Source organism: Diceros bicornis, chromosome 32 (genome assembly GCF_020826845.1).
Source record: "Diceros bicornis minor isolate mBicDic1 chromosome 32, mDicBic1.mat.cur, whole genome shotgun sequence".
In the NCBI taxonomy this organism is placed as follows: domain Eukaryota; kingdom Metazoa; phylum Chordata; class Mammalia; order Perissodactyla; family Rhinocerotidae; genus Diceros; species Diceros bicornis.
The window spans coordinates 19,689,930-19,713,972 of record NC_080771.1 but is presented as its reverse complement, the minus strand read 5'-3'; the positions used below and the strand labels follow the sequence as shown (position 1 = coordinate 19,713,972).

Below are 24,043 nucleotides of genomic sequence, written 5' to 3'. Positions count from 1 at the left end.
AGCATGGGGAGAGATGCAGCTGGAGAGGTTGGAGGGGCCAGATGAGCAGGGCCTTGTGGGCCAAGAGCAGAGCTTGGGCTTTCTCTTCAGAAGAGGTGGCACTACCATGAACAGGGGGAGACAGCAGGTCTCTAGCATTTTAGGAGGCTGCTACTGTGGGTAGCTGAAGGTGGCGTGAAGAACGGAGAGGTCAAGTTGACAGGCCCCGGCCAGATTGACTGTGAAGCAGGGGCCAGAATGGTGGTCAGCTGGGAGGTCATCCTGCAAGGCCCAGCGACTCTGATTCCTGATTCTGCCCCGGAGCTGGAGGCTGGGAGAAGGCGTAGTCAGAGGGTGCAGAGTCTGAGGTCAGTGGAGAAGATACCACTGATGCTGATGTTCTAAAACCCTCTGAACCATAAAAGGGAGAAAAATGGAGATAGACAAGTAAGATGGGCTCTGGGTCTTCTGATAGGGAAACAAATAGCTGAAAGGACGGCCTAGAAAAATAAAGATGTTCAAGTAAGGCCAACCGGATAAGTTATCTGAAGCAGTGGAGTAGAAAGTGAAAGAAAAGTTAAGAGCAAATAAGTAAGCGATTGGATAAAGGAACCCCCAGGAGGTGAGACAGTAAAAGAGAAAATTAAGGCGAAAGAACTTGGCTAAAGAATCCAGTGTAGTGTCCCAAAGGGGCAAACGGGGTCACCAGACGGGCGTGGAGAGGGGGATGGAGAGGGGCATGGGTGTCCTTCCCACCGAAGAGGCAGCAGCCTCTGGGGAAGGGCCGGCAATCTCTAGCCGCTTCCAACAGGGAAAGACTGCAGCGACGGGGCGTGGGGAAGGGACGGGACCTTCGCGGGGGTTCAGTTTCCAGAGACGCGGTGGAAAGGTGGGAGACAGAGAAGATGGAAATGGGGAGAGGATACCCAGGAAAGGCGAGAAGCCCTGGGCAGGACTGGGATGGCCTCTGCGATCCTGGGCCGGTCCTGCCTACCTTTCCCCGTCCCTGAGTAACAGAAATGTCGCTACGCGCTTACTAGGCACAGAGCGCAGAGCCAGTGCACCCCGCGCCCCTTCTCACGGAACCCTCAGACAGCCCCAAGAGATAGAAGCGTACTTCCCCACTTTACAAGTACCGCCGCTGAGGCTCAGAGAGGGCGGCCCTTCACCCAAAGTCACACAGGAATCTAGCCCTCCCCAGGGCGTGGAGCCGCTAGCAGTACTCCGGTCCAGGGGGCTTCACTCCGCCTGGGCCCCCTCGGGGAGGAGCCGGCCCGAGCCCCTCCTGCTCCCCGCCCCCGAGGGGCGGCCCGGGGGGCGGGCGGAGGAAGTGAGCGCAGCGGGGAGGAATGTGAGCGGGCGGGGCGCGCCGACCCGGGGCGGCAGGGACAGCCGGGCAGACGGCCGCGGCGGCGGGCCGAGCGCGCGCGATGCCTCACTTCACCGTGGTGCCGGTGGACGGGCCGCGGCGCGGCGACTATGACAACCTCGAGGGTCTCAGTTGGGTGGACTACGGGGAGCGCGCCGAACGAGAGGACTCGGACGGTGAGGGCGCGCCCGGAGGGGGCTTTGGAGGGGGCAGGGGAGATGGCCACGCGGGGCCCGCGCTCACGCAGACACCCGGACCGTGCGCGCACACGTCGATGCGGGTCCAACTTTTCTTAGTCTGCCACCACTCCCTCGCTCCGGACGCTCAGACAGGATTTTCCTGGGCCCCAGGCGCCCACAGTCTGGCCGCTCTCCCCGCCCCAGCTCCTCCCTTGCGGGCCGCGGGCGGGGGCTGCAGACGTGGCCGACGAAGGAGGCCAGGCCCGCGGGGCTGCCCGGTGCGTGAACAGCGCCGAGCCCCCATCTCTAGCCCTTACGGACTGGGAGCACAGCTGCAGCACGGACCCCAGCTCCTTCACCTTCTGTAAGCTGCTCCCAGCCCCTTCTCGCCTCGCCTACCCATTTGCGCTTCAGCGTCTCTGCCCCGGAGACTACCCTCTCTCCCTTCCCCTCCCCCACCCATGTGCCTCCCTGCACTCCTGCCGGCAGGAGAGAAGGGTGTGCCTGCCTGAGGGAGTCTATGGGTAACTCCTGTGAGTGCCCTCGTGTTGATCCCAGCTTAGACCTGTAGGTAGAGCGGGCATCTGTGGAGCACTCACACGGAATCAGGCTTGTCGGGGCGCTTTACATGGACTAACTCGTTTAATCCTCCCAATTTCCCCCATGGGATAGGTCCTCTTACTCTCACTCTTAGGAAGGAGTGAACTGAGGCATGGAGCAGTTATGTAACTTGCCCCAGGGGATTCAAACCCAGGGTGTGAGACTCCAGCGCCCTAACTCAATCTAGGTGTTAGGGCTGGGCCTGAAGGTAAGCCTATCCTGCCTTCTCCCAGGTGGCTACCTCTCCCCATGCCCCTTTCTCCATCTCCTGCCCCAGGGGACCCCCAGGGACTGTCCTTGCCAGTGCCCACTCTTGGAGTGTGAACACTGCTGAGAACATGTGTCTGTATGTGTAGTGGCATATGCATGTGTAATTGTGCTTGTGCAAGTGTGTAGCTGTGGGTATCACAGGGTGAAGGTGGGGTCAGGGTAGAACATTCTCATGGCCACTGTTTCCTGCAGGGTTGTCGATGAGGATAGTGATATGTCTGATGACAAATGCCTGTGTCTGTGACTGACCAGGATGGAGATATGCAGGGAACATGTATGTTGGTGGCATGTGACAGGTGATGTGATCTTGACTTGACTCTGATCTGTCTGTAATGGTGACATGACTGAGGTGATCCATGCCTGATATGGGTGATGGCTATATGTGTGTCACCTGACTGTGGGCAGATGGCACAGGACAGTGGCATGGACTGCTGGATATTGTGGAGGTTTTACAGACTTGACAGCCATGTGCATGCGTGCACATACCCTAATCTCCATCCCTGTGCCCTCACCTGCCCCTAGCCTTGTTCCAGTGGTTAGAGCAGGAGCCAGCATCCCTGCTCATGTGTTAGCCCTGGGAGACTCTCTTCCCAGATGCTGGGCTGGACTGCATCCCTAGGATCAGCCTGGACCAGTGGGCAGGCAGAGCTAAGCCTAGCCCCTGGCCCTGCCTTGGCCTCTCACAGGGTGACTGGAGGGACCTGGAGCCACATTGGCTGAGTCTTGCCAGGCCCCTCCATTCTGGGCCAGCTCCTCCCACTATCCCCCCGCCTCCTCCTCTCACTTCTTTTCAGCCAGACCTTGGCTGCATCTGCGGTATAGGGGACACTCTGTGCCTTGGTGAGTGGTTATGATCCTTCTTGATGGGGACTGCAAAGGGTCAGGGAGCACAAAGAGAGTGAGCCTCAGGTCCACCTTGTGGGGCACCCCCAGCCTGGTACCTGAATCTCTGAAGGCCCACACCTCTGCTCCAAGGGGCATAGATGGGCCTGCTCATTCACTCCACTGTGGCCTGTGTACAGGGGGTGGGTGGGGAGGTTCTAGAGCGGTACCCCAGGCAGATGCCTGTGAGCACAGGGATCAGGAGTGTCACCTGGATACCCACCTGCAGCTGGTGCATTCACAGCTGCTGGGAGGAACACATATATTTGTACCTCAAGGCAGGCCCCAGGCCCAGGCCATGCTCCAGTTCACTGGGTATCTCAGGTGGTATATGAGCAGCTTTGGCCTGGCAGACATGCCTAGACCTGCCCTGGAATTTTGGAATAGCTAAGGGCAGTACAGACATCCAGGAACTGCTTAGATCCCCCACATTCCCACAATCCCATGGGAGCTGTCCTTAAAAGAGGCTTTGGGGAACTCCAAAGAGTACCTGCTGGGTGTCTGGTACCAGATTGTCCCTTTTCTGATGTATCTGGGCAGCTGGAAGAGTGGGTATTACTACCTCGACTTCATAAAAGAGGAAACCAAAGCAACACAGAGAGGGTAAGCAAGTTGCCCTGTTTCACACAGAGGGAGGGTCAGGAATCCAAGCCAGGCTGCTGGCCACCTGAGCACCAAGAGCCTTGGGTATGCACACCCTGGCCAAATTGCAAACCCCAGACACTCTTCTCTAGTTAAAGGCTTGTACTGCACCCTGGGGTGCACCCTGGGATGGACTGGGGCCCAGAGCAGGAGTAGGGAACCTGCAGCTCAGCTCCCACCTGGCTCTCATGGATCCTAGGACCCAGGTTTGGGCCTTCTTACGAGGTGACCTTGCCTCTGAATCTCTCTGAACCTTACTTTCCTTGTTACTAAAAAGGGGTAAGTGATATCTACTGGAATGCTGTTGTGAGGACTAGAGCAACCCTTGGAAGGGCTCTGAGCCGCCCTGGAGTCACGGCTGAAAAGACAAGGGATAAGCTGGGTCTTGGAGGAATTCTTTGGGGAATTGCTGTGTGCTCAGCTCTATATTTTGTCTACTAGTGGTCTCCTCAGAGAGACAAGGCAACAGTGGCGGGGCAGGCTGCAGTGCATGAGTTTGAGATAATTTATTTCCAACCTACTTCCACAAAAGGATCAGAAGAGATATGCAACAAAAATGCCTCCCCAAAGGACTGTTACTGTCAGAAAGATTAGAACCACGCAGAGGAGGCCGGCCCAGTGGCGTAGTGGTTAAATTCACACACTCTACTTCTGCGGCCCAGGGTTTGCAGGTTCAGATCCTGGGTGCGGACCTACGCACCGCTTATCAAGCCATGCTGTGGCAGGCGTCCCACATATAAAATAGAGGGAGATAGCACGGATGTTAACTCAGGGCCAGTCTTTCTCAGGAAAAAGAGGAGGATTGGCAATGGATGTTAGCTCAGTGCTAATCTTCCTCACACACAAAGAAAGAACCATGTAGAGGAAGGGGGCAAGGATTCTGAGATGAGGCAGCAGATGACTGCGAAGTGAGCTTGAAGATTCCTGGCAGCCAAGGCAGAAAGGGAAATAAGACGAGCTCTATATCTGTCATTTTCTGACAAATTGAAGCATCTGACTTATTCATGGGAGACACTTTTTTGTCACAAAAATCCAAGAGTACTTTTCAGAGGGTTCTTACTGAAGGGCCATCAATGTAATGGGCAGTTTTCAGATTTTTGTTGCTCTTTATCCTGCTCCTAAACAAGGGCATCAAGGGCACAGCAAATGTCATAGGGTATCTGAGGAGCTACATGACCCCACAAGGCTTTAACATGGCTCAGTGGGCTGGCTTGACCTGCTGCCTTTGTCCACTGTACTGTTGGCACTGACCTACACACAGTCGTGTAGCTTGTGGAACTGAGCTGCTTGGCTCACTTAGCTAGTGCAGGTTCCTAGATGAGGCAGTGTACCACTTTCGTATGCTGTGGGAAGGAAGAGCTGACTTTGTCCCAGAAATTGTCATCAGCACGCTTTACCTGTCAGTTTCCTTGAGTAATAAAGAATCCACAGTGCAGCACCTGCTGAGTGATTGTTGGCTCAGAGAAGGCAAGTTAAGTCTCATACCAATCGCAAGAGGCTGTTCAGATGGAGGAGGATGGATCATTCAGCATTCTTAGCTGCAAACGAGAGAAATGAATTGTGGGCTATTTAGCCAGAGAGGGTTGGCAGGTAGCTCTCACAAAACTAAACATGGCCAGTGCATGGCTGGAATACCCCACAAGACGAGTCAGGTGATGACACACTTCTGTTGCCACCTCCACCACCAGACACCGGCCCAGCACTGCTGCCACAATCATTGCCATCCAACACCAACATGGCTTCTTTGAACCAAGATGTCAGCTTCTTGTTTGCTGTGAGGCCTCCAGCCACTGCCACAGCTGCCAGACTGGAGGGGGAGAAAAACAGCGACTAGAAAAGGAGTACTACTTGGTGTCTTCTGCCTGCTTGATGGAAAGTTGGGAATGACACCCACCAAGACTCACAAGGGACAAAGTTTGGAAAACAGGAAAGAGTATGAATGCTAGATGGCCAGAAAAAGCAGCTGAGCTTTGAGAGTTGAGGCAGACTTATAAAAAAAAGTGCATCTGGGGCCAGCCCGTGGCTTAGCGGTTAACGTGCGCACGCTGCGCTACTGGCGGCCCAGGTTCAGATCCTGGGCACGCCCCGACGCACTGCTTCTCCGGCCATGCTGAGGCCAAGTCCCACATACAGCACCTAGAAGCATGTGCAACTATGACATACAACTATCTGCTGGGGCTTTGGGGAAAAAAAAAGGAGGAGGATTGGCAATAGATGGTAGCTCAGAGCTGGTCTTCCTCAGCAAAAAGAGGAGGATTAGCATGGATGTTAGCTCGGGGCTGATCTTCCTCAAAAAATAAAAGCTCCAAAAAAGTGCATCTGGCTCCTTTCTGCAAGGTTTCCTGGGAGCCAAAATACTGTTTAACCAGCCTGGAGGGTGGTAGGCCATGCACGTAGTCTGGGGCAAGCAGCCGGGATGTGGGGACAGGGAAGCCAACAAGCGGCTCCTGCCAGCAACACGTATCCGGCCTAGCTTTTGTAGACGACCCTAGACGGCTCCTTGCGCCCGCTTCCGCACACTGGACAGTCTCCTGCTTGCCTGTCCTCCCAGCATGCCCCGGGCTGCCCTCCAGGACGCCCCCGCGCGGTGCATGGTGGGGTAGCTAGCAGGCGGCCTGCTGGCGATGACGGCACAAGGCGCCCTGTGTGGCTTCATCTATCTGGAGGGCAGCACCCGGGAGGGCCCGGAGGACACCGAGCCTTTGACGCCCGGGACACTGGGTATTCCAGATGGGCCGGGAAAATGGGAGGGTCGGGGGTGTTCTGAGGGTGGGCCGGGACCAGGCCACGCCCCTCGCGTTAGGCTCCGCCCGTCGGTGTTAACACGTGCGTGAGCTAGTGTGCCTGGGGCCTTCACACTGGTGCCTTGTGCTAAAGGAAATGATATGCTGGGTTTTGGTCATTGGCCCCTCTGCTGATCCTGGCCCTTCAAGGAGGCTGGCAGGGTATGATGGGGAAACTGAGGCCCACCCTGATAACACTGGTCCCCAAAGTGCACCACAGAGATGATGTTTTGTGGGCTGGCCTGCTGGGGAGGGGTCCAGCCTGGAGGCTCAGGAGGCAGCCCCTGACTGGGATTCTGTCCCTCTCTCTATACAGGACATGGCAACCACAAAGAGAACAGTCCTTTCCTTTGTCCAGTGGAGGCTTCCAGAGGAAGTGACTACTATGACAGGAACCTGGCTCTGTTTGAGGTAGCTGAAGAGCCATTCTAGGCTGCAGGGGTGGCAGGCAGGTGGGCGGGCAGGGTCCTGTCAGGACCCAAGTCTTAGCTAAGCAGGCATACTGGACGGTTGTGCCTCTTTATGTCTCGGCTCCTCCTCCAGTCTCCCCTTGTCTGTCTCACTCCCTTGGCAGCCAGGCTGCGGTTTCCTTGGCCCTTTGAACTGAAACTGCTTTCCCAGAGACACTCACAACTCCATCCCACTACCACCTCCAGAGGTATTCACCTTTGACTTCCATGTAGCCCCTCAGCAAGACGACCACCCTTCAGGATTTCCTTTCTTACCTCCACTCCTAGGACTTCTCGAGTCCATGATTCCTCTCTCCTGTGAACTCTTCCTTGTCTTTCCTGGTTGGCTCATTCAACTCTGTCCCCCTCTAGTTCCCTGAGGCCTGGTCCTTCTCTCTGGATCTACCCCCTCTCTCCATATCTGCAGCCTCAGTGGACACCTCTCTGGAAACATTACCAATTTTGTGCCTCTGAACTTGAATTTTATCTTTTTTAGACTCAAGTTCAGAAGTTGGATCTGGATTTAAGGCATGGTTTAGGCCCCTAAACTGACCCACACATTCAGCTGCCCCATGGAAGTTTCATAGGCTCCTTAATCTTCACATACCCCAAAAAACCTGCATCTTCACTTCTCACTCCAAACCAGCTTCTTCTTGTGTGTAGGGTCAGAAGGGAGCTGACAGACAGGAGAAGACTAAATGTGGGCAAGAGGCAGGTGGAGGCAGAGTGCCGGGGAGGCGGCAAGAGCTGGAAAAGCCTAGACTCAGGTCGGGGTTAGGGAGCCTGAGCCCTGGGAGGCCTCCTGGCATGAGAAAGCAGCAAGTTTCTGCAGCAAAGGCCTTGAGCTGGCTCCACCTGAGGATGGGCTAGGGGGCCAGGATCTCACCTTGGGGATTGAGGTGGGTTATTCACGGGGCCTGTGGTGGGGGTGGAGACCACCTAGGAGGATCAGGGTTTAGGCAGATAAGAGAGACCACTTGTCTCAGATATTCCTCTTTTGACTTCTTTCATTCCCTGAGGTGACTAGGTGGCTTTTCTGTGGGAGAGTTGAGGGCAGATGTGAGTCCCAGAGGCCCACTCATAGCTGGGAGGTGGCCAGCCAAAATAGGCAGGATGAAGTGTGCCATTCGCTTGTCTGCCAGCTGTGTGCACTGCCCTGCCCTCTCCCCTGAGGCAGGTAGTTTTCACAAATGGGCTAGTAGTGATTGTAGCCAAGGTGGGGCAGAGAGAAGCAGCCGCTGAGTGCCATGTGCTGGGGTGTGGTGCCCACACCTGCCCAGTTGGCTGGCTTGAGCTTCCCCAGGCAAAAGCTGGGATCAGGGCCAGGCCTGCCTCAGGGCTTGGCAAGGAGCCAGAGGCCAGGCTGCTGGCTACACACAGGTCGCCTGGCACTAGCTGGGCCCATTGCCAGATTGCCCTGTGGCTCTGTTTACAGGAAGAGCTGGACATCCGCCCAAAGGTATCATCTCTTCTGGGCAAGCTCGTCAGCTACACCAACCTCACACAGGGTGCCAAGGAACATGAGGAGGCTGAGAGTGGGGAGGGTACCCGCCGAAGACTAGCCAAGGTAAGCTGGTCAAGGGCAGCAGAGGGGCCACTCCTGGGAAGACAGACTCAACACCACAGAATTGGCAATTTTCTCACATGGTGGTGAGCATTGAATGATGGGCATTGAGTGTCTTGGGCTCAAGGAGGCTTCAAGGAGTGGGCTAAGGAGGAGCCCATCGTGGGGCAGAGGGCTTGAGAGGGTAGAAGGCCAGAGAGGCCCTCAGAAACGACGTAGTGATGGCCACGTTTACTCAGCCCTCTGTGTGAGGCACCATGCTAAGCAGTGGGCCTAGTTCTTACATGTCATCTTCACAACAAAGCTGTGAGGTAGGTACTATTATCATCCCCATTTTACAGGTAAGGAAACTGAGTGTCAGGGGTGTTAACTTGCCTAATATGATTTAGCTAGACGAGATCAATGTGTAACACTGGGAGGCAGATTTGTGGATTTACTGTGAGATATGTGACTATGTAGAATGCCAGATCACTGGCATCCCATCAAGGTAGATAAGGATGTTACAGTTGGAACCAGGAACTGGGTTGTCCCTTGGGGCTATATGACCTAGAACAAGTGACTAAACCTCTCTGCCTCTCACTCCGTTGGCTCCACTGGCAACCCCCTCCAACAGCCCTTGGGTTCTTTGAGTGCCGGGGGAGGGTCGGGGCGTGGGGTTGGTGGTGGTGGTGGCGGGGCGCTTCCCTATCTCTTTCCTGGTCCCATCCCTGGTCGCTCTCCAGGCCTCTCGCCCTTCAGCCATCCTCTCTCTTCAAGATGACTTTGCACATCTTTGCTCAGCTCCCCTGTGTGATGGGACTTAGTTTAACCTAAGGCAGGGTTTTTTTCTACATTTTTGGTTTGGAGCCGAGGAGCCCTCCCTCTCCACCTACTGACTCCCTGAGGTTTGGGAAGCAGCTGTGATTTGGAAGGAGCTTAGGTCTAGCACTGGCTGTAGTATTCTTGCTGGAGGTCAGCACAGACAGAAGGAGCTCTTGGTTGGGATAAGCTGGGTCCCCAGCCTCAGACCTGCTTGTGCGATTTGGGCCTTGCTGGGCTGGGCCAAGGAGAGAGGGTAGATCAGGCTGTGTGCACCCCTCACCTTGCCTCTCCAGGTGGCAAACCAGCCCACACTTCAGAGAGGGCAGGTGAGATCTTGAGGTCACACAGTCTTGACCCCCACCCTATCCTGCTGGTTGTGATTTTGCTGGCATTTTCTGGACTGCAGATAGCAGAGAACCCTGACTATCTTTGACTATCCCTATTCAGCCCTGCAGGGGGGTCTCAGCCTCTGAGAGTGTTGCCCGCGGTGGGTGGTAGGATCCTTGGGTAAGAGCATCCTTCCTGTCCCCTCAGGCCGACTCAGGGAGCTGGTGTCTGGGAGTAAAAAGGTCCCTAAGAAAGGCTAGTGCACATCTCAACAAGAGTGTCGGAAGGAAGCCCGAGTTGGTGAAGGGCCATAGTCTCTTGGCTATATGAAGAGCCAGTGAGGACGCTGGGGTCCAGTCTCAGCTTACCTGCCCAGCTCACCCGGCCCTAGGGTAAGGATGTGAGAGAATGGCTGAGTGTCCCAGCTCCAATGGCTTTTCCATGGAGGAAGGAGGAGCCTGGTCAAGTCCACAGCGAGTCAGTAGAAAGCTAGGGAGCTGAGGACACTGAGCTGTGGTCCTCACCCACGACGGATCTGAGCAGGGACCTCAGAAAAGGAAAGCTTAAAGCAGGAAGGGCAGGCCTCCAACCACGCCATGCCAAGACCCAAGCTTCTCCATGGCAGCCGCTCCAGCTCTGGCCTAGTGACCTTCTGAGTCTGCCAGAGGTTATTTCGGGATGCAGAAAGCATTTCCGGCCCTACCCTTTCCCACACTGCCCGTTTTTCAGAGTGACTCAGCTTAGAGTAGGAGTGGGCCTAGGAGCTGCCACTATCCAGTGAGTGGTCCAGGGCCTCTGAGAAGGGCTCAGACAGAGCCCAGATGAGGTGTATCTGTCACCTATGCTCAGCAGGACAGTTACAGGGACCATTCGTTCTTACTCAGGCCCTTCCAAGCCCTTCTGTGGTCCTTTAGGCTGCACACAGATCTTGCCCCAGGCCTGGACCCTTCAGAAGAGTTCCTATGGCCACAGAGTTCTGTCTCCCACCCCAGCTCCAGGGCAGCAGGCTTTGCTGGGGCTCCAGTGGTAGTGCCCCACCACCCTGGGCTGCACTCATAGGGATTCAATTCTTCAAGAAGGTGTCAGCCCTGCCTCTGTGCTTCAGCCTCTGCCCTGCACTCCTGGATGGCCCCTACTCTGCCCGTAGATAGTTGAGAAATCCTGCCTGCATATGCCTGTTAGACCTTCCTCATCTGCCCTTCAGCCTGAGTCTCTACTCTTTATGCAGGATTTTCCCAACAAGTTATCCCAAGCGCCTTCCAAGGCAACACTCACTGGACTCAGAGCACTTTTGGGTACCTGCAAGGCTTGCTGGGGATAGAACAGTGAACAAGCCAAGTCTCTACCCCAGTATGGTCATGAGCCATCTGAGTGAACAATTACCATGACCTGAAGGGACCACTGTGATGGAAGGGTATATCAGATGCTGAGGGGGTGTAAGAGGAGGTACCAACTCCACCTAAGGCAACTTGAGGGAACTTCCTGGAAGAGGCAACAGTTAAGCCTCCTGAAAGTTTAACCGAAGAGGAGTTTGCCAGGCAGTGAAACAGGGCTGATCAGCCCAGCACATGCGCTGGTTCAGAGGCTCTGAGGGACTGATGTCATCAGAGGCTGGGGCTGACAAAGAAGGTGATGGGGCACACCTGAGGGCCCAAGCCAAGGAGTCTGGCCAACACTGTGGATTACAGGATAGACAATGCAGAGGTTTTTCAGCAAGGGTGATGAGATTGGACTTGGTTTTCAAAGACCTGCTCTGGCAGCAGAGTGGGCTAGAGGGTGGAGAGGGTGACAGGCACAGCAGGGCACCATCCAGGTGCCCCAGGTTCAAGGGACTAAGGCTGAGGCAAGGCAGCCTCGTCTCAGGGCAGCTTGAGAGGCAGACTGGGCAAGACTCGGTGTCCACCTGGACAGGAGTAGGGGGTTGGAGAGAAGGAGGACCAGGGACAACTTCTTGGACTCTGGCTTGGGTGACATGGGGACTGCTTGGTGAGAAGGTAGGGATCCAAGACAGACCTCTCTCTCCAGAAGTTTAACAGAAAAAAACGAAGGGAAGGGGGCAGTACCTTGAGCGGGAGGTGAGGCTCAAAAGCTCACACATGGGGTTTTGAAAAGAATCAGGTTTTATGTCTTCCAAGTCCCACGCTGTGTTCATATATGAAAGTCAACATAGATATCCTAGCTGTCACCCTACCCCCTGTGCTCCCCAGGACTCCACTTGGGATGCTCCCTCTCCACCCTGTTCTCTGGCAGAACACCCTGGGGGTGGGGGACTGCTAAGTGACTAGGGGCTGGCCTTCCATGGTGCATCTGGGCTCCTCTGATGCTTTGTGCCTCCCCCGTCTCCTCCTGCTCCGTAGGCACCCAGCATGGGTACCCTCATGGGGGTGTACCTGCCCTGCCTGCAGAATATCTTCGGGGTTATCCTCTTCCTGCGGCTGACCTGGATGGTGGGCACAGCTGGTGTGCTGCAGGCCCTCCTCATTGTGCTCATCTGCTGCTGCTGTGTGAGTATCCTAGCTGGGGCAGGGGCCATGTCTGCCCCACAGAGCCTGCCCAGCTGAGCTGCTCACCCAGGCCCTCCTTCCCACAGACCCTGCTGACGGCCATCTCCATGAGCGCCATTGCCACGAATGGCGTGGTTCCAGGTGGGTGAGCGCCACTGCAGGCCTCATGGGGAGAACGGGCCCAGAATCCACCTTGACATGCCCAGGAACTCTCATTGATCCCCACCAAGCAGTTCTCTAGTGGGGTCCTAGTCACTGGCTCTATAACAGTGCCATCACTTAGAAGCATCCTTATTTGACAGAGTTTGAGATTGCTTTTGTGTTTTGTGTTTTGTTTGTTTTAGTATAAGAGGAATTTTTAAAAAGGGGGGCTGGGGCTGACAAAAAGGTGATGGGACGTGCCTGGTGGCCCAAGCCAAGGAGTCTGGACCACACTGTGGATTACGAGTTTAACAATGCAGAAGGTTTTCAGCAGAGATGATGGAATAGGGCTTGGTTTTCAGAGACCCCACTTATTTATTTATTTATTCAACTACGTATTTATGTCAGTATGGACTCCTGGATATTTATTTTATTCTTTGGATCATAATCCAGTACTATCATTATTTATTTTGTTGCTCGAACTGTTTCACTTTGGCTATTTAGCTATTCAGGTTGGCTCCTGTGTCTGGATCCTTGTTTCTTTTTAATTAACAGGTTTATTAGTATTAGTAGAAAAGTAATAGGGGAAAAAAAGGTAATATGTGTTTACCATAAGAGGGTTTGAAAGTGCAGAAAAATAAGAAAGGAAAATTGAAAGTACCCATAATCCTACCATCCTGAGTTTATAACTATTAGCCTTTTGGAATATGGTCTTAGAGTCTTGTCAAGTATTGATATATTTTTTTTCCCCAAACTATTCGTGTATATTTGTGTGTGTGTGTTTCCTAAGTATTGTAAACAGTTTATTTGTTTTTTTAAACAGGATTGATAGTGTATTACCTGATTTACGTGATTATTCTCCTACTCTTGGGTTCTGCCTTTTTTGCTATCGTAAACAGTGGTCATGAACAGCCTTGCACCTGGATCTCTGTTCACACCCCTGGCAGTTCCCTTAGAAGAATGTCCTAGAGGTGGGGTTACAGCATGAAAGGGATTAACCTTTTTAAAGTTTCTTGATCCCCGTTCCAGATTTTTCACCAGAGAACTTTTATCAGGAGCAGATTCAACCAGCAACATGGGATCATTCTTGTCCCCTGCACCCTTGCTGGTCCTGGGGCCCAATGTTGACTCTGTCAGTCTTGCCAGGGTGTTAGACTCTGATGGAAGCACAGACTCAGGGCAGGAGGGTCAGCCATGGACACTCACCTGGGGGCAGGCCCTGTGCTGGGCCCTAAGGACAAAAAACCAGACAAGACACAGTCCCTGCCCTGGTCTGGAGGGGTCAGACTAACAAACACAGCCCTCAGGAGGGGTGAGGCATGCTGAGATAGGATGCATCTAGCCAGAGGAGGCTGTGGGGACTGGCCTGAGTGCAAGGAGTTGGGGGACAGTGGGCCACTTAGGCACTGCTGCAGACCTAGAGCTGCCCCAGCAAAGTAGTCACTTCACTGGCCCTGTGCTGGGCGTTGGAGTCAGATGGGAATGGGCTCCAACCCCAGCCTGGCCACTTACTAACCATGCAGCCTTGAGGAAGTCTCCCAAGCCTTCTACTCATCTGTAAATGGGAAAATAAGTCCCTGTCCCTCTGGGTGGTTGTGAGGGGTTGTCATGGAGACTCCCTTGAAGAAAAACCAGCCTTGACCTGTGTGCACGTTCTCTGTTGTAGCTGGGGGCTCCTATTTCATGATCTCCCGCTCACTGGGTCCAGAATTTGGAGGTGCTGTGGGCCTGTGCTTCTACCTGGGAACAACATTTGCAGCAGCCATGTACATCTTGGGGGCCATTGAGATCTTGCTGGTGAGTTAGGCTAAGCCCTGGCCGACTCTGGTCTTGTCCAAACAGTCCCTTTCCCAAAGGCCCAGGCTGCTCATGCTCCCCTCACCTCAGGCCAGGGTCTCGGGGTTATAATATGGGAGGCCTCCTCGAGGGAGAAAGATCTTTGCTCAAGCCACTCTCCCCTTCAACTAGCAGTTTGGGCCAGGCAGGGAAGGGTCCTGGCTGCCTTCACCTTGGCCCTGGATGTTCCATCCACCCGGGCACCATTTCAGCCATGACAGGTGGTCTGTGAACTATTGCTTTTAGCTCAGTGACAGATCTTGGTGGTGAGGCAGAGTCTGCCTCCTGGGCTTGTGTAGGCTCTGGCCAGGTCTGTCTCCCCCAGGGCTCTGTGCCAGGGCCCTTTACATCCACCTTCTCCTTGTCTCTGAATCAGGGTGAGCAGCCAAAGGACCCTGTCTGGAGGTCAGTGCCTCTTCCGTGAGCCCCATGTGTGCTCTGACTCAGCTTTCACTCCCCACTGAACTGCACCAGGCGGTGGGAGAAGAGGTGGAGGGACAGTGGGGAGTACAGGATAACAGGTGCCCACCCCTGGGGATCCAGACAGTAGGAGATTTTTAGAGGAACTGCCTGGCTATTCCCACCTCTAGGTCCTCTGCCTGTAGTGTGGACCCCGCTCCTGGATCTTCGGGGTTTTTTGTTTTTCTATTTCCCACACTGCTACATTTTTTGTTTGGATTTCTTCTGTAAGGAAAATTTGTCCTTTTCCCCATTTATTTATTTATTCAACCATGTATTTATATTAGAATGGACTTCTGGATATTTATTTTATTCTTTGGGTCATAATTCAATATATCATTATTTATTTTGTTGCTCAAACTGTTCTACTTTGGCTATTTAGCTATTCTGGTTGGCTCTTGTGTCTTTTTTTTTTTTTCAATAACAGCTTTATTAAGATATAATTCACATACCATACAATTCTCCACTCATTTAAAGTATACAGTGTATACTTTATATTCACAGAGTTGTACAACCATCACCACAATCAATTTTAGAACATTTTCATCTCCCCAAGAAGAAACCACACAGTCATTAGTGGTCACTCTCCATTCCCCCCAGCCCTAGGCAACTATTAATCTGCTTTCTGTCCTTAATTTGATGAAATCTGATTTACCTATTCTGGACATTTCATGTAAATTGAATCATACAATATGTGGTCTTTTGTGACTGGCTTTTTCTGGATACTCTTTTAAAAATAAAACCAAAATGACAAGATTCACTCTTCAAATAGGAAGATTGAAACTTCTTTATTGATCTTCTTGTTTCAGACCTACATTGCCCCGCCGGCTGCCATTTTTTACCCAACAGGCGCTCACGACACATCGAGTGCCACCTTGAACAATATGCGGGTGTATGGGACCATTTTTCTGACCTTCATGACCCTGGTGGTGTTTGTTGGTGTCAAGTATGTGAACAAATTTGCCTCGCTCTTCCTGGCCTGTGTGATCATCTCCATCCTCTCCATCTACGCTGGCGGCATCAAGTCTATTTTGGACCCTCCCGTGTTTCCGTAAGTAACCTGGGGATACATCCAGGCATTGCACTAACATCCCTCCCAAGTAGATGGCCTTTGATGCTCTGAGTCCCCGAGGCTGCAGGATGGCAACAGGTTGGGGACTCCAGCTGAGCAGGTGCTGATGCTTCTGCCTACAGGGTATGCATGCTGGGCAACAGGACCCTGTCCCGGGACCAGTTTGACGTCTGTGCCAAGACGGCCGTGGTGGATAATGAGACAGTGGCCACCCGGCTGTGGAGCCTCTTCTGCCACAGCCCCAACCTCACCACTGACTCCTGTGACCCCTACTTCCTGCTCAACAATGTGACCGAGATCCCTGGCATCCCTGGTGCAGCTGCCGGTGTGCTCCAGGGTGCGTCCTCCCTCCCGTCCTCCTGCCTCTGACCCACAGGCTGAGCAGGAGGCTGGGAATGAGCATGGAAGGAGAGTGGAGCACAGAGCTGCCCTTGTATGGCCAGCTCAGGAATGGTAGGCAGGTCTGGCTGCCTTCCTGGCCCAGCAGTGTCCTCTCAGCCTGGCTCCTGGCAGCTAGGTTTCGGGTGAATGGAGTGTATTTGGCCAGTGTCCCAGGCCTGCAGCAGCCCCTAGAAAGTTATGGCAGCCCCTCTCTCCCCAGCCACCAGCCCCTGATGCTGCCTGGGATTGTTCTCACAGGAGAAATAAAGGGCCTCTGTCTAGGAGGCAGGCAGTGGCGGGGCTCTGGCTGATGGTGGTTCAGCCACCTTTGGCTGTCAGACTTCTAGTCAGGCAGCTTCTTCCCTGTGGCTAGAGCAGTCCTGTAGCTGAAGCCATCCCCTGAAGTCCCCAAAGCCTCTTACATCTGCAGCCTCTGGCTAGGCTGCCCCAAACTCCCCCTGGGAAGTAGGTGGGGCTGCAGTGGTGATGCTGCTGCCCCCGCAGAAAACCTATGGAGCGCCTACCTGGAGAAGGGTGAGGTCGTGGAGAAGCACAGGCTGCCCTCCACAGATGCCCTTGGCCTGAAGGAGAGCCTCTCCCTGTATGTGGTGGCTGACATCGCCACATCCTTCACCGTGCTGGTGGGCATCTTCTTCCCCTCCGTAACAGGTAAGCCCCTCTTGCCCGCCCACCCAGCCCTGCCCCCACTCCCGAGGAGCCCCTGAGGGAGTCTTGTCTGTTTTCGGAGGCATTATGGCTGGCTCAAACCGCTCTGGGGACCTCCGTGATGCCCAGAAGTCGATTCCAGTGGGGACCATTCTGGCCATCATTACAACCTCCCTTGTGTGTATCCTTTCCCAGGCCTGGGGCAGGTGGGGAGGGGAACAGAAGGCACTTGCCTGTGTATAAGTCACTAGCTGGCATGCACAGACACACTCATGCATGCATGCTTATATATCTCACCTCACACACATGCACACACTCGAGAGGTGTGTGCACAACACGAAACCCTCAGCTGTAGGTGTCCCAGCTGAGTCTGCTGGCTAGGGCTAGGGCGAGAGGCACGTGGGTCCTGTGTGGGGAATGAGTGGGGGCAGCAGTGGCAGTGGAGGCCTAGCTTTCCTTGACATAGCTGCAGACTTCAGCAGTGTGGTTCTCTTTGGCGCCTGCATCGAGGGTGTAGTACTCCGGGACAAGTGAGTGAGCTGGGCCCCTCCCTGTGGCAATGGGCTCAGCATTTGCCTGCCCTGACACCAATCCTCCTTGCACAGGTGGTTCCACACATGTCCTCAGGCTGCTAGTTGCCAATGGTAGTCTGTGCCACCAGGTGGGTCAGGCCCCACCAGGATTTTTGTTTCTTTTTTTTTGTGAGGAAGATCAGCCTTGTGCTAACATCTGCCCATCTTCCTGTTTTTTTTGCTGAGGAAGACTGGCCCTGGGCTAACATCCATGCCCATCTTCCTCCACTTTATATGGGACGCCGCCACAGCATGGCTTGCCAAGCGGTGCGTTGGTGCACGCCCAGGATACAAACTGGCGAACCCTGGGCCGCCGCAGCGGAGTGCGCACACTTAACCACTTGTGCCACCGGGCCAACCCCAGGATTTTTGCTTCTGAGAGGATCGTGGCATTAGGATCAGGACTGGGTTGAAAGGGAAAAATAGGGGCTGGTGGATTGGCCTTTTCCACTGAGGGGTCAGAGCTTTGCCACTATAGCCACTCTTCCTGACCTGTGACATCCCTCACTCTGGGCGGCCCCACCCAGAGGTTGGGGGGCTCCTTGCATGGAGCATGGCCTGAGCCCAGTCCCTGCAGGTACGGTGACGGCGTCAGCAGAAATCTGGTGGTGGGCACATTGGCCTGGCCTTCACCGTGGGTCATCGTTATCGGCTCCTTTTTCTCAACTTGTGGTGCCGGCCTACAGAGCCTCACTGGGGCACCACGCCTGTTGCAAGCCATTGCCAAGGACAACATCATCCCCTTCCTCCGGGTAAGTCCTTCTGTGCTCCCCCACAGCCTGGGTGCTCCTGGCCCTTCACATTGGTTGAGGGAGAGAGGTAGGGGATATGGATGCTTTACATCCTGTTGGGGCCCTTAGTGACCCCAGGGCCACATAGCCATCCATGGGGAGTTGCTGAGAGCTACCCTGGCCCTGGCGCTGACCTGCCGTTGGCAGAGCTCCTTGGGCCCAGAATCTTCATGGCCTATCTATGGCTCATCCAAAGCAGAGAGGCCTGGAGAGGTGAGGGGCAAGGAAACTTGTGGTACCTATCGGGATAGGCATAGGTGTGGCCTGAGCCCCACACACCTGGGGGTGATAGAGGCTAGGCTGTGGCTTATGGCCCAAGGTGTGGAATCGGGGTGATGGGACCAGCTTCTTCCCTTGCTGACCTCACTGACCCTGGTGCATGCAGGTATTTGGCCACGGGAAGGCAAATGGTGAACCAACATGGGCACTTCTCCTGACAGCACTCATCGCCGAGCTGGGCATCCTCATCGCCTCCCTCGACATGGTGGCCCCCATTCTATCCATGTGAGCTGGGGGCCAGGGCAGGGATGGGGATGGTCTTGGGAAAGGCTCCTTGCACCACTGGCACCCTTCAGCTGGGGGCCCCAGCACCTCCCTGTGACCCTATCTGATGTTGAGGGCACAGCTGGGAGACATGTCAGGCTGTATGGGGAGATGTCTGCCTGGCAGAGCTCAGCCTACCTCTGCATTCAGGAGCAAGCCTGGTACTTATACAGAAGTTTTAACTTTAAGGTGTGGGACCTTCAACAGGTCCCACACCTCTCTGTGGGAGACTCCCAGAGCAGGCAGCCAGCAGCCCTCCGCTCCTGGACAGGGCAAGCATCCTATCCCTAGTGCCTTGATGAAGCCACCACTGCCCATCCATCTCTTTTCCAAGTTGTTTGCTTTTAAAATTCTGGGATCAGCTGGGCATTTGAGGCTACCAGTGCCCTGCAGGAGGTGGTCAGCACGTGACAATTTCTGGGGGTCCCTGAGGCAGAGCTCTCGTGGTTGCTGTGTTCACCTCTGCCAGTGTTGGGGGTCCACTGCATCTCTCCTCACACATCTTGCTCCATTGCCGATGATCCCTCTTGCTTGTTCAGTTATGATGGGACTAGCCTTCACTGCCCCACTCAGCCTGTAGGCCTGATAGGCCTTCCTTCCCCCTGAAGCAGCCCCCAACTCCAGTCACAACCAGGCCTGCTGGAGTCAGTGCTCTCTTGTCCCCCACAACACACCTCCATCTACTACTGCCCAGCTTCACCCACACATAAGTGCATACCTGAAACTGTTCTTGCCACAGTCGTTTTGGGTGGTGACCCCTCACTGCCCAATCCAGAGGATATATCTCAGCCCTCCTGGCAGCCCTGATGGGACTGACCACTGCCCTCTCATGAGAGTCCCTGCCCCCTGGCAAGCCCTCTCTGGTAAGTCCTCCTGCCTTCTTATCTGCCCTTCCTCTCCTGCCAGCTGAGGGTGGAGGTTGGCGCCCCCTTGCCTCAGCCCTCTGCTCCTCAGCTGTCTTCCCTGGAGGGCTCACGCAGCAGGCCTCACCCACGTCCCAGCCTCCCACACGAACCATGGTGTCCCTCAAGTGTCTCTAATTCAGTGTATTCAAAATGGCCCTTGTCATCTTCTCCCGACCTCCTCCTCCCCACATTCATGACAGTTCCTCATCCAACTGCCACTCAGGCCAGAGGCCTGAATACTGTCTAGCCATCTCCAGACACTGAGCACTCCTCAGCACTATCCTTTTCCACAGCTCGACACTCTCTGTTCCCCCTGCCTACAGCCCCCTTCCCACCTCTTCTCCCTGCAAAAACTTGCCCATCCTCTAAGACCTGGCTCTGAGGACACATCTGCAGTAATCTCATCTGCCTCAGGCCGTGGAAATAGGTGCTGGGAGGCTGAGAAGACCTGGCTGAGCCCATGCAGGGCAGGGCCATGACATGTCCCAGTTGCTAGTCCAGGCCCAGCCTGAAAAGGGGCAGGGACATCAGGTACTTGGCTGCCAAGTAGGCTGCTCTATACCATCCACTCCCTGTGCTGCAGGTTCTTTCTGATGTGTTACCTGTTTGTGAACCTGGCCTGTGCTGTGCAGACTCTCCTGAGGACCCCCAACTGGCGGCCCCGGTTCAAGTACTATCACTGGTGAGTGCCAGTTGGACCCCTGAGCCAAGTCCTCTGACACAAGAGCTTTTGGGGAAGCCAGGAGCCCCATTCTGGATGGGGTTTGAGTTGCCTGGGCAGCACTTGCTATTGGTGAGAGATTGGGGGTTGGGGGGCTTTGCCTGGGGCCCTACTGGTCTTGCCCTGATTCTGGCCCTTCCCTACTCTCTGGCCCAGGGCGCTGTCCTTCCTGGGCATGAGCCTCTGCCTGGCCCTTATGTTTGTCTCCTCCTGGTACTATGCCCTGGTCGCCATGCTCATCGCAGGCATGATCTACAAGTACATTGAGTACCAAGGGTGAGTGAGGGGCTGCTGCCTGGTCGGGGCAAGTGCGGTGATCTCTATGTTGGGTTGGGGGGAGCTGAGCCATCCTTCACTAGCCACCATGAGTGCCATCTCACATATACATGGACAGAATCCCCTGGGTGGGACCAGGGGCTCACCAGCTTGTGGTGGCCTCTGCAGGGCTGAGAAGGAGTGGGGTGACGGGATCCGAGGCCTATCCCTGAGCGCCGCCCGCTATGCACTGTTGCGGCTAGAGGAGGGGCCTCCACACACGAAGAACTGGCGGTGAGTTCACACCTAGACTAGCAAGGCCACTCCAGGTTCTCAGGGGGCGCTGTGAGAGTGGGAGGGTCAAGAGGTGCTGGCTTCTCCTTCCCAGCCCATGTTCCTCACCCTGGGGTTGCCAGGGGCACCCTCCTGCTTGTTGAGCCTTTGATCCCTGCTACCCAAACCTGCGGGGGCCTGTGAGCAGAGAAGGGAGAAGAAGAGGGGCTCCCTGGAGACCTTTGGCCCTGGTCTCAGGCTGCCTCCCCATCCGGCCACCGCAGGCCTCAGCTGCTGGTGCTCCTGAAGCTAGACGAGGACCTTCACGTGAAGTACCCACGGCTCCTCACCTTTGCCTCCCAGCTTAAGGCTGGCAAGGGCCTGACCATCGTCGGTTCTGTCATCCAAGGCAGCTTCTTGGAGAGCTATGGCGAGGCCCAGGCAGCTGAGCAGGTGCCTGCTGCAGGGGCAGGGAGCTGAGCCGGACTAGAGGTGTCTGGGCTGCAGCTGGCACGTAGGGGAGGGGACCAATCCTGGCCAGCCAGGTGGGTAGCACTGCTGCCACCTGAGAGCTGGAGCAAGGGAGGGGGGATGGCTGTCCCATCTTGAAAACATGGCCTCTGGGTGGACAGCTTGTCCCCATTGCCCCCACTACTCTCAAGTAGTTCTGTGCCCTAGGGGCCTTGGCAGGGAGCCCAGCAGAGGGGACGCTGATGGCCTTGCCTTCTGACCCTGGTGTGTTCCCTCCCTACAGACAATCAAGAACATGATGGAGATTGAGAAAGTGAAGGGCTTCTGCCAGGTGGTAGTAGCCAGCAAAGTGCGTGAGGGACTGGCCCACCTTATCCAGTCTTGCGGCCTGGGTGGCATGAGGCATAACTCCGTGGTGCTGGGCTGGCCCTATGGCTGGCGACAGAGTGAGGACCCACGTGCCTGGAAGACCTTTATTGGTGTGTGAGGGTCAAGGCCTGGACTTAGCCACGTGGCACATGGGTCCGGGGTCATGTGAGGACAGAGGCCAGAGGGCCACGGGCTGGCAGTCAGGAGTGCCCTTCCTCCCCAGACACCGTGCGCTGCACCACGGCTGCCCATCTGGCCCTGCTCGTGCCCAAGAACATCGCCTTCTACCCCAGCAACCATGAGCGCTACCTGGAAGGCCACATCGACGTGTGGTGGATTGTACATGACGGTGGCATGCTCATGCTTTTGCCCTTCCTGCTGCGCCAGCACAAGGTAGGCCAGGCAGGTGGGCCTGGGTGGGAGGGGCTGGTCCCTTGGAGAGGTAGGGTGCGACTGAACCACCCACCTCCATTGCCACAGGTTTGGAGGAAGTGCCGGATGCGCATCTTCACGGTGGCCCAGATGGACGACAACAGCATCCAGATGAAGAAAGATCTAGCCGTCTTCCTATACCACCTACGCCTTGAGGCAGAGGTGGAGGTGGTGGAGATGGTGAGCCAGCCGCCCTGATGTGGCCCTGTGGATGCCCTGCTCCACACAGCCCAGTCCTCATGGCCCACCCTCTCCCCAGCATAACAGTGACATCTCTGCATATACCTACGAGCGCACACTGATGATGGAGCAGCGGTCACAGATGCTGCGGCAGATGCGGCTGACCAAGACTGAGCGGGAACGAGAAGTCAGTGGCCTTCTTGGTTCAGGGCAGGGGCAGGTGGCAGGGTCAGACCGCAGGGTCAGGCCGCAGGGTCAGGCTTTTGGAGACGCCATCAGGGGGGGTGTCAGAATGACTCACCCCAGCCCCAACCAAGTCAGTGCCATTTCCCTGAGGTGGGGTGATCATGTTGGGCCAGCCAGGCCCCCTCTTTTCCCAAGGCACTGAGGCCTCTGATTATCCTCAGGCCCAGCTGGTCAAGGACCGGCACTCAGCCCTTCGGCTAGAGAGCCTGTACTCGGACGAGGAGGATGAGTCTGCAGCTGGGGCTGACAAGATCCAGATGACATGGACACGAGATAAGTACATGGCAGCAGAGCCCTGGAACCCCAGCCACGCCCCTGACAACTTCCGGGAGCTGGTGCATATTAAGCCGTGAGTGCAGCAAAAACAGACCCAGCCACATCAGGGTCTAGGGGTGGAGGTGAGATGGGGGCGGACAAGCTCTGTGGGTGCCAGGGGTGGGGCCCATGATCAGCTTCATTATCTGCAGGGACCAATCCAATGTGCGGCGCATGCACACCGCCGTGAAGCTCAATGAAGTCATTGTCACACGCTCCCATGACGCCCGCCTGGTCCTACTGAACATGCCTGGCCCACCTAAGAACAGCGAGGGTGATGAGAATTGTATCCCTTTGTGGAGAGGCAGGCAGTGGGGAGGTGGACAGCATGTGAGGTTGGGCCAGGAGCTCCTCTCCCTGGGTGCCCTGGGGGGTGCCAGGTTACCCCAGCTCTGATTGATGGGCCAAACTCCCCTGGGTGCCCCTGGGTCCTGGTGCTGCCTCCTTGACCTGATGCCCTACAGACATGGAGTTCCTGGAGGTGCTGACCGAGGGCCTTGAGCGGGTCCTGTTGGTGCGTGGCGGTGGCCGTGAAGTCATCACCATCTACTCCTGAGCCCAGTACAACCTTGTGGCCTAGAGTGGAGGTGTCCAGGGTAAAGGCCTCCTTCTGGCACCCACTCGTCAGCCCTGCTTTGCCTGGCCCTGCCCTGGACCCAACTTTGCTAGGTCTTCTTGGAGACTGCGACTGGGCCAGGCAATGGAGATGGATCCAAGGTCCTGCAGGACCCTAAGAGGTTTGGGGACTTTCCCATCCAGCACTCCAGGAGGCCTGCCCTGGCTGGATAAGACTGGTGGGGGCTGATGTGGGGTTTGAAGGCAGCCGGTGCAGGAGTGCTATTTATTGCATATTTATTGTTCAGATGTTACCATCAGAGAGGAGGGGAAGGGTGACAAGGGAAGGGGTCTGGCCCAGCCCACTTGCAGGAAGACCTGGCTTAGGCTACTGTGGGCAGGGACCCCCACCAAGCCCAGCCAAAGGGAGCCAGCCAGCTGAGGCCTGACTTTTTTCAATAAAACATTGTGCACTTCTGGGCCTCCTGCTGCCCCGGCTCTATTTCTCCTG

The 24,043-nt window shown here is 55.5% G+C and overlaps 1 protein-coding gene across 4 annotated transcripts; it reads left to right on the top strand.

The window, feature by feature from the left end:
• The first annotated feature begins 1,377 nt into the window (after positions 1-1,377).
• Positions 1,378-24,014, top strand: SLC12A4 (solute carrier family 12 member 4). 4 transcript variants are annotated; one of them, XM_058528072.1, is made up of 24 exons: positions 1,378-1,524; positions 7,021-7,115; positions 8,589-8,720; positions 12,203-12,349; positions 12,436-12,490; positions 14,157-14,287; positions 15,595-15,836; positions 15,980-16,194; positions 16,743-16,907; positions 16,987-17,085; positions 17,377-17,434; positions 18,054-18,228; positions 18,653-18,771; positions 20,299-20,397; positions 20,593-20,712; positions 20,881-20,985; positions 21,249-21,417; positions 21,719-21,914; positions 22,028-22,197; positions 22,285-22,416; positions 22,496-22,603; positions 22,824-23,011; positions 23,130-23,263; positions 23,442-24,014. In XM_058528072.1, the coding sequence occupies exons 1-24, from the start codon at positions 1,410-1,412 to the stop codon at positions 23,531-23,533; spliced, it is 3,261 nt and encodes a 1,086-aa protein (XP_058384055.1). In that variant the 5' UTR covers positions 1,378-1,409; the 3' UTR covers positions 23,534-24,014. The 4 variants fall into 4 exon arrangements, with proteins under 4 accessions (XP_058384055.1, XP_058384056.1, XP_058384057.1 ...); XM_058528075.1 differs by lacking the exon at positions 1,378-1,524 and adding an exon at positions 6,216-6,642; XM_058528073.1 differs by lacking the exon at positions 20,881-20,985.
• The last annotated feature ends 29 nt before the right edge of the window (positions 24,015-24,043 follow it).

Excerpts from the sequence above, each read along its gene's own strand:
- SLC12A4 (XM_058528072.1), top strand. The coding sequence starts at position 1,410 with ATGCCTCACTTCACCGTGGTGCCGGTGGACGGGCCGCGGCGCGGCGAC. Across the intron at positions 20,398-20,592 it reads CGGTTCAAGTACTATCACTG|GGCGCTGTCCTTCCTGGGCA; the intron begins GTGAGTGCCAGT and ends TCTCTGGCCCAG. Across the intron at positions 22,417-22,495 it reads AGGTGGAGGTGGTGGAGATG|CATAACAGTGACATCTCTGC; the intron begins GTGAGCCAGCCG and ends CCCTCTCCCCAG.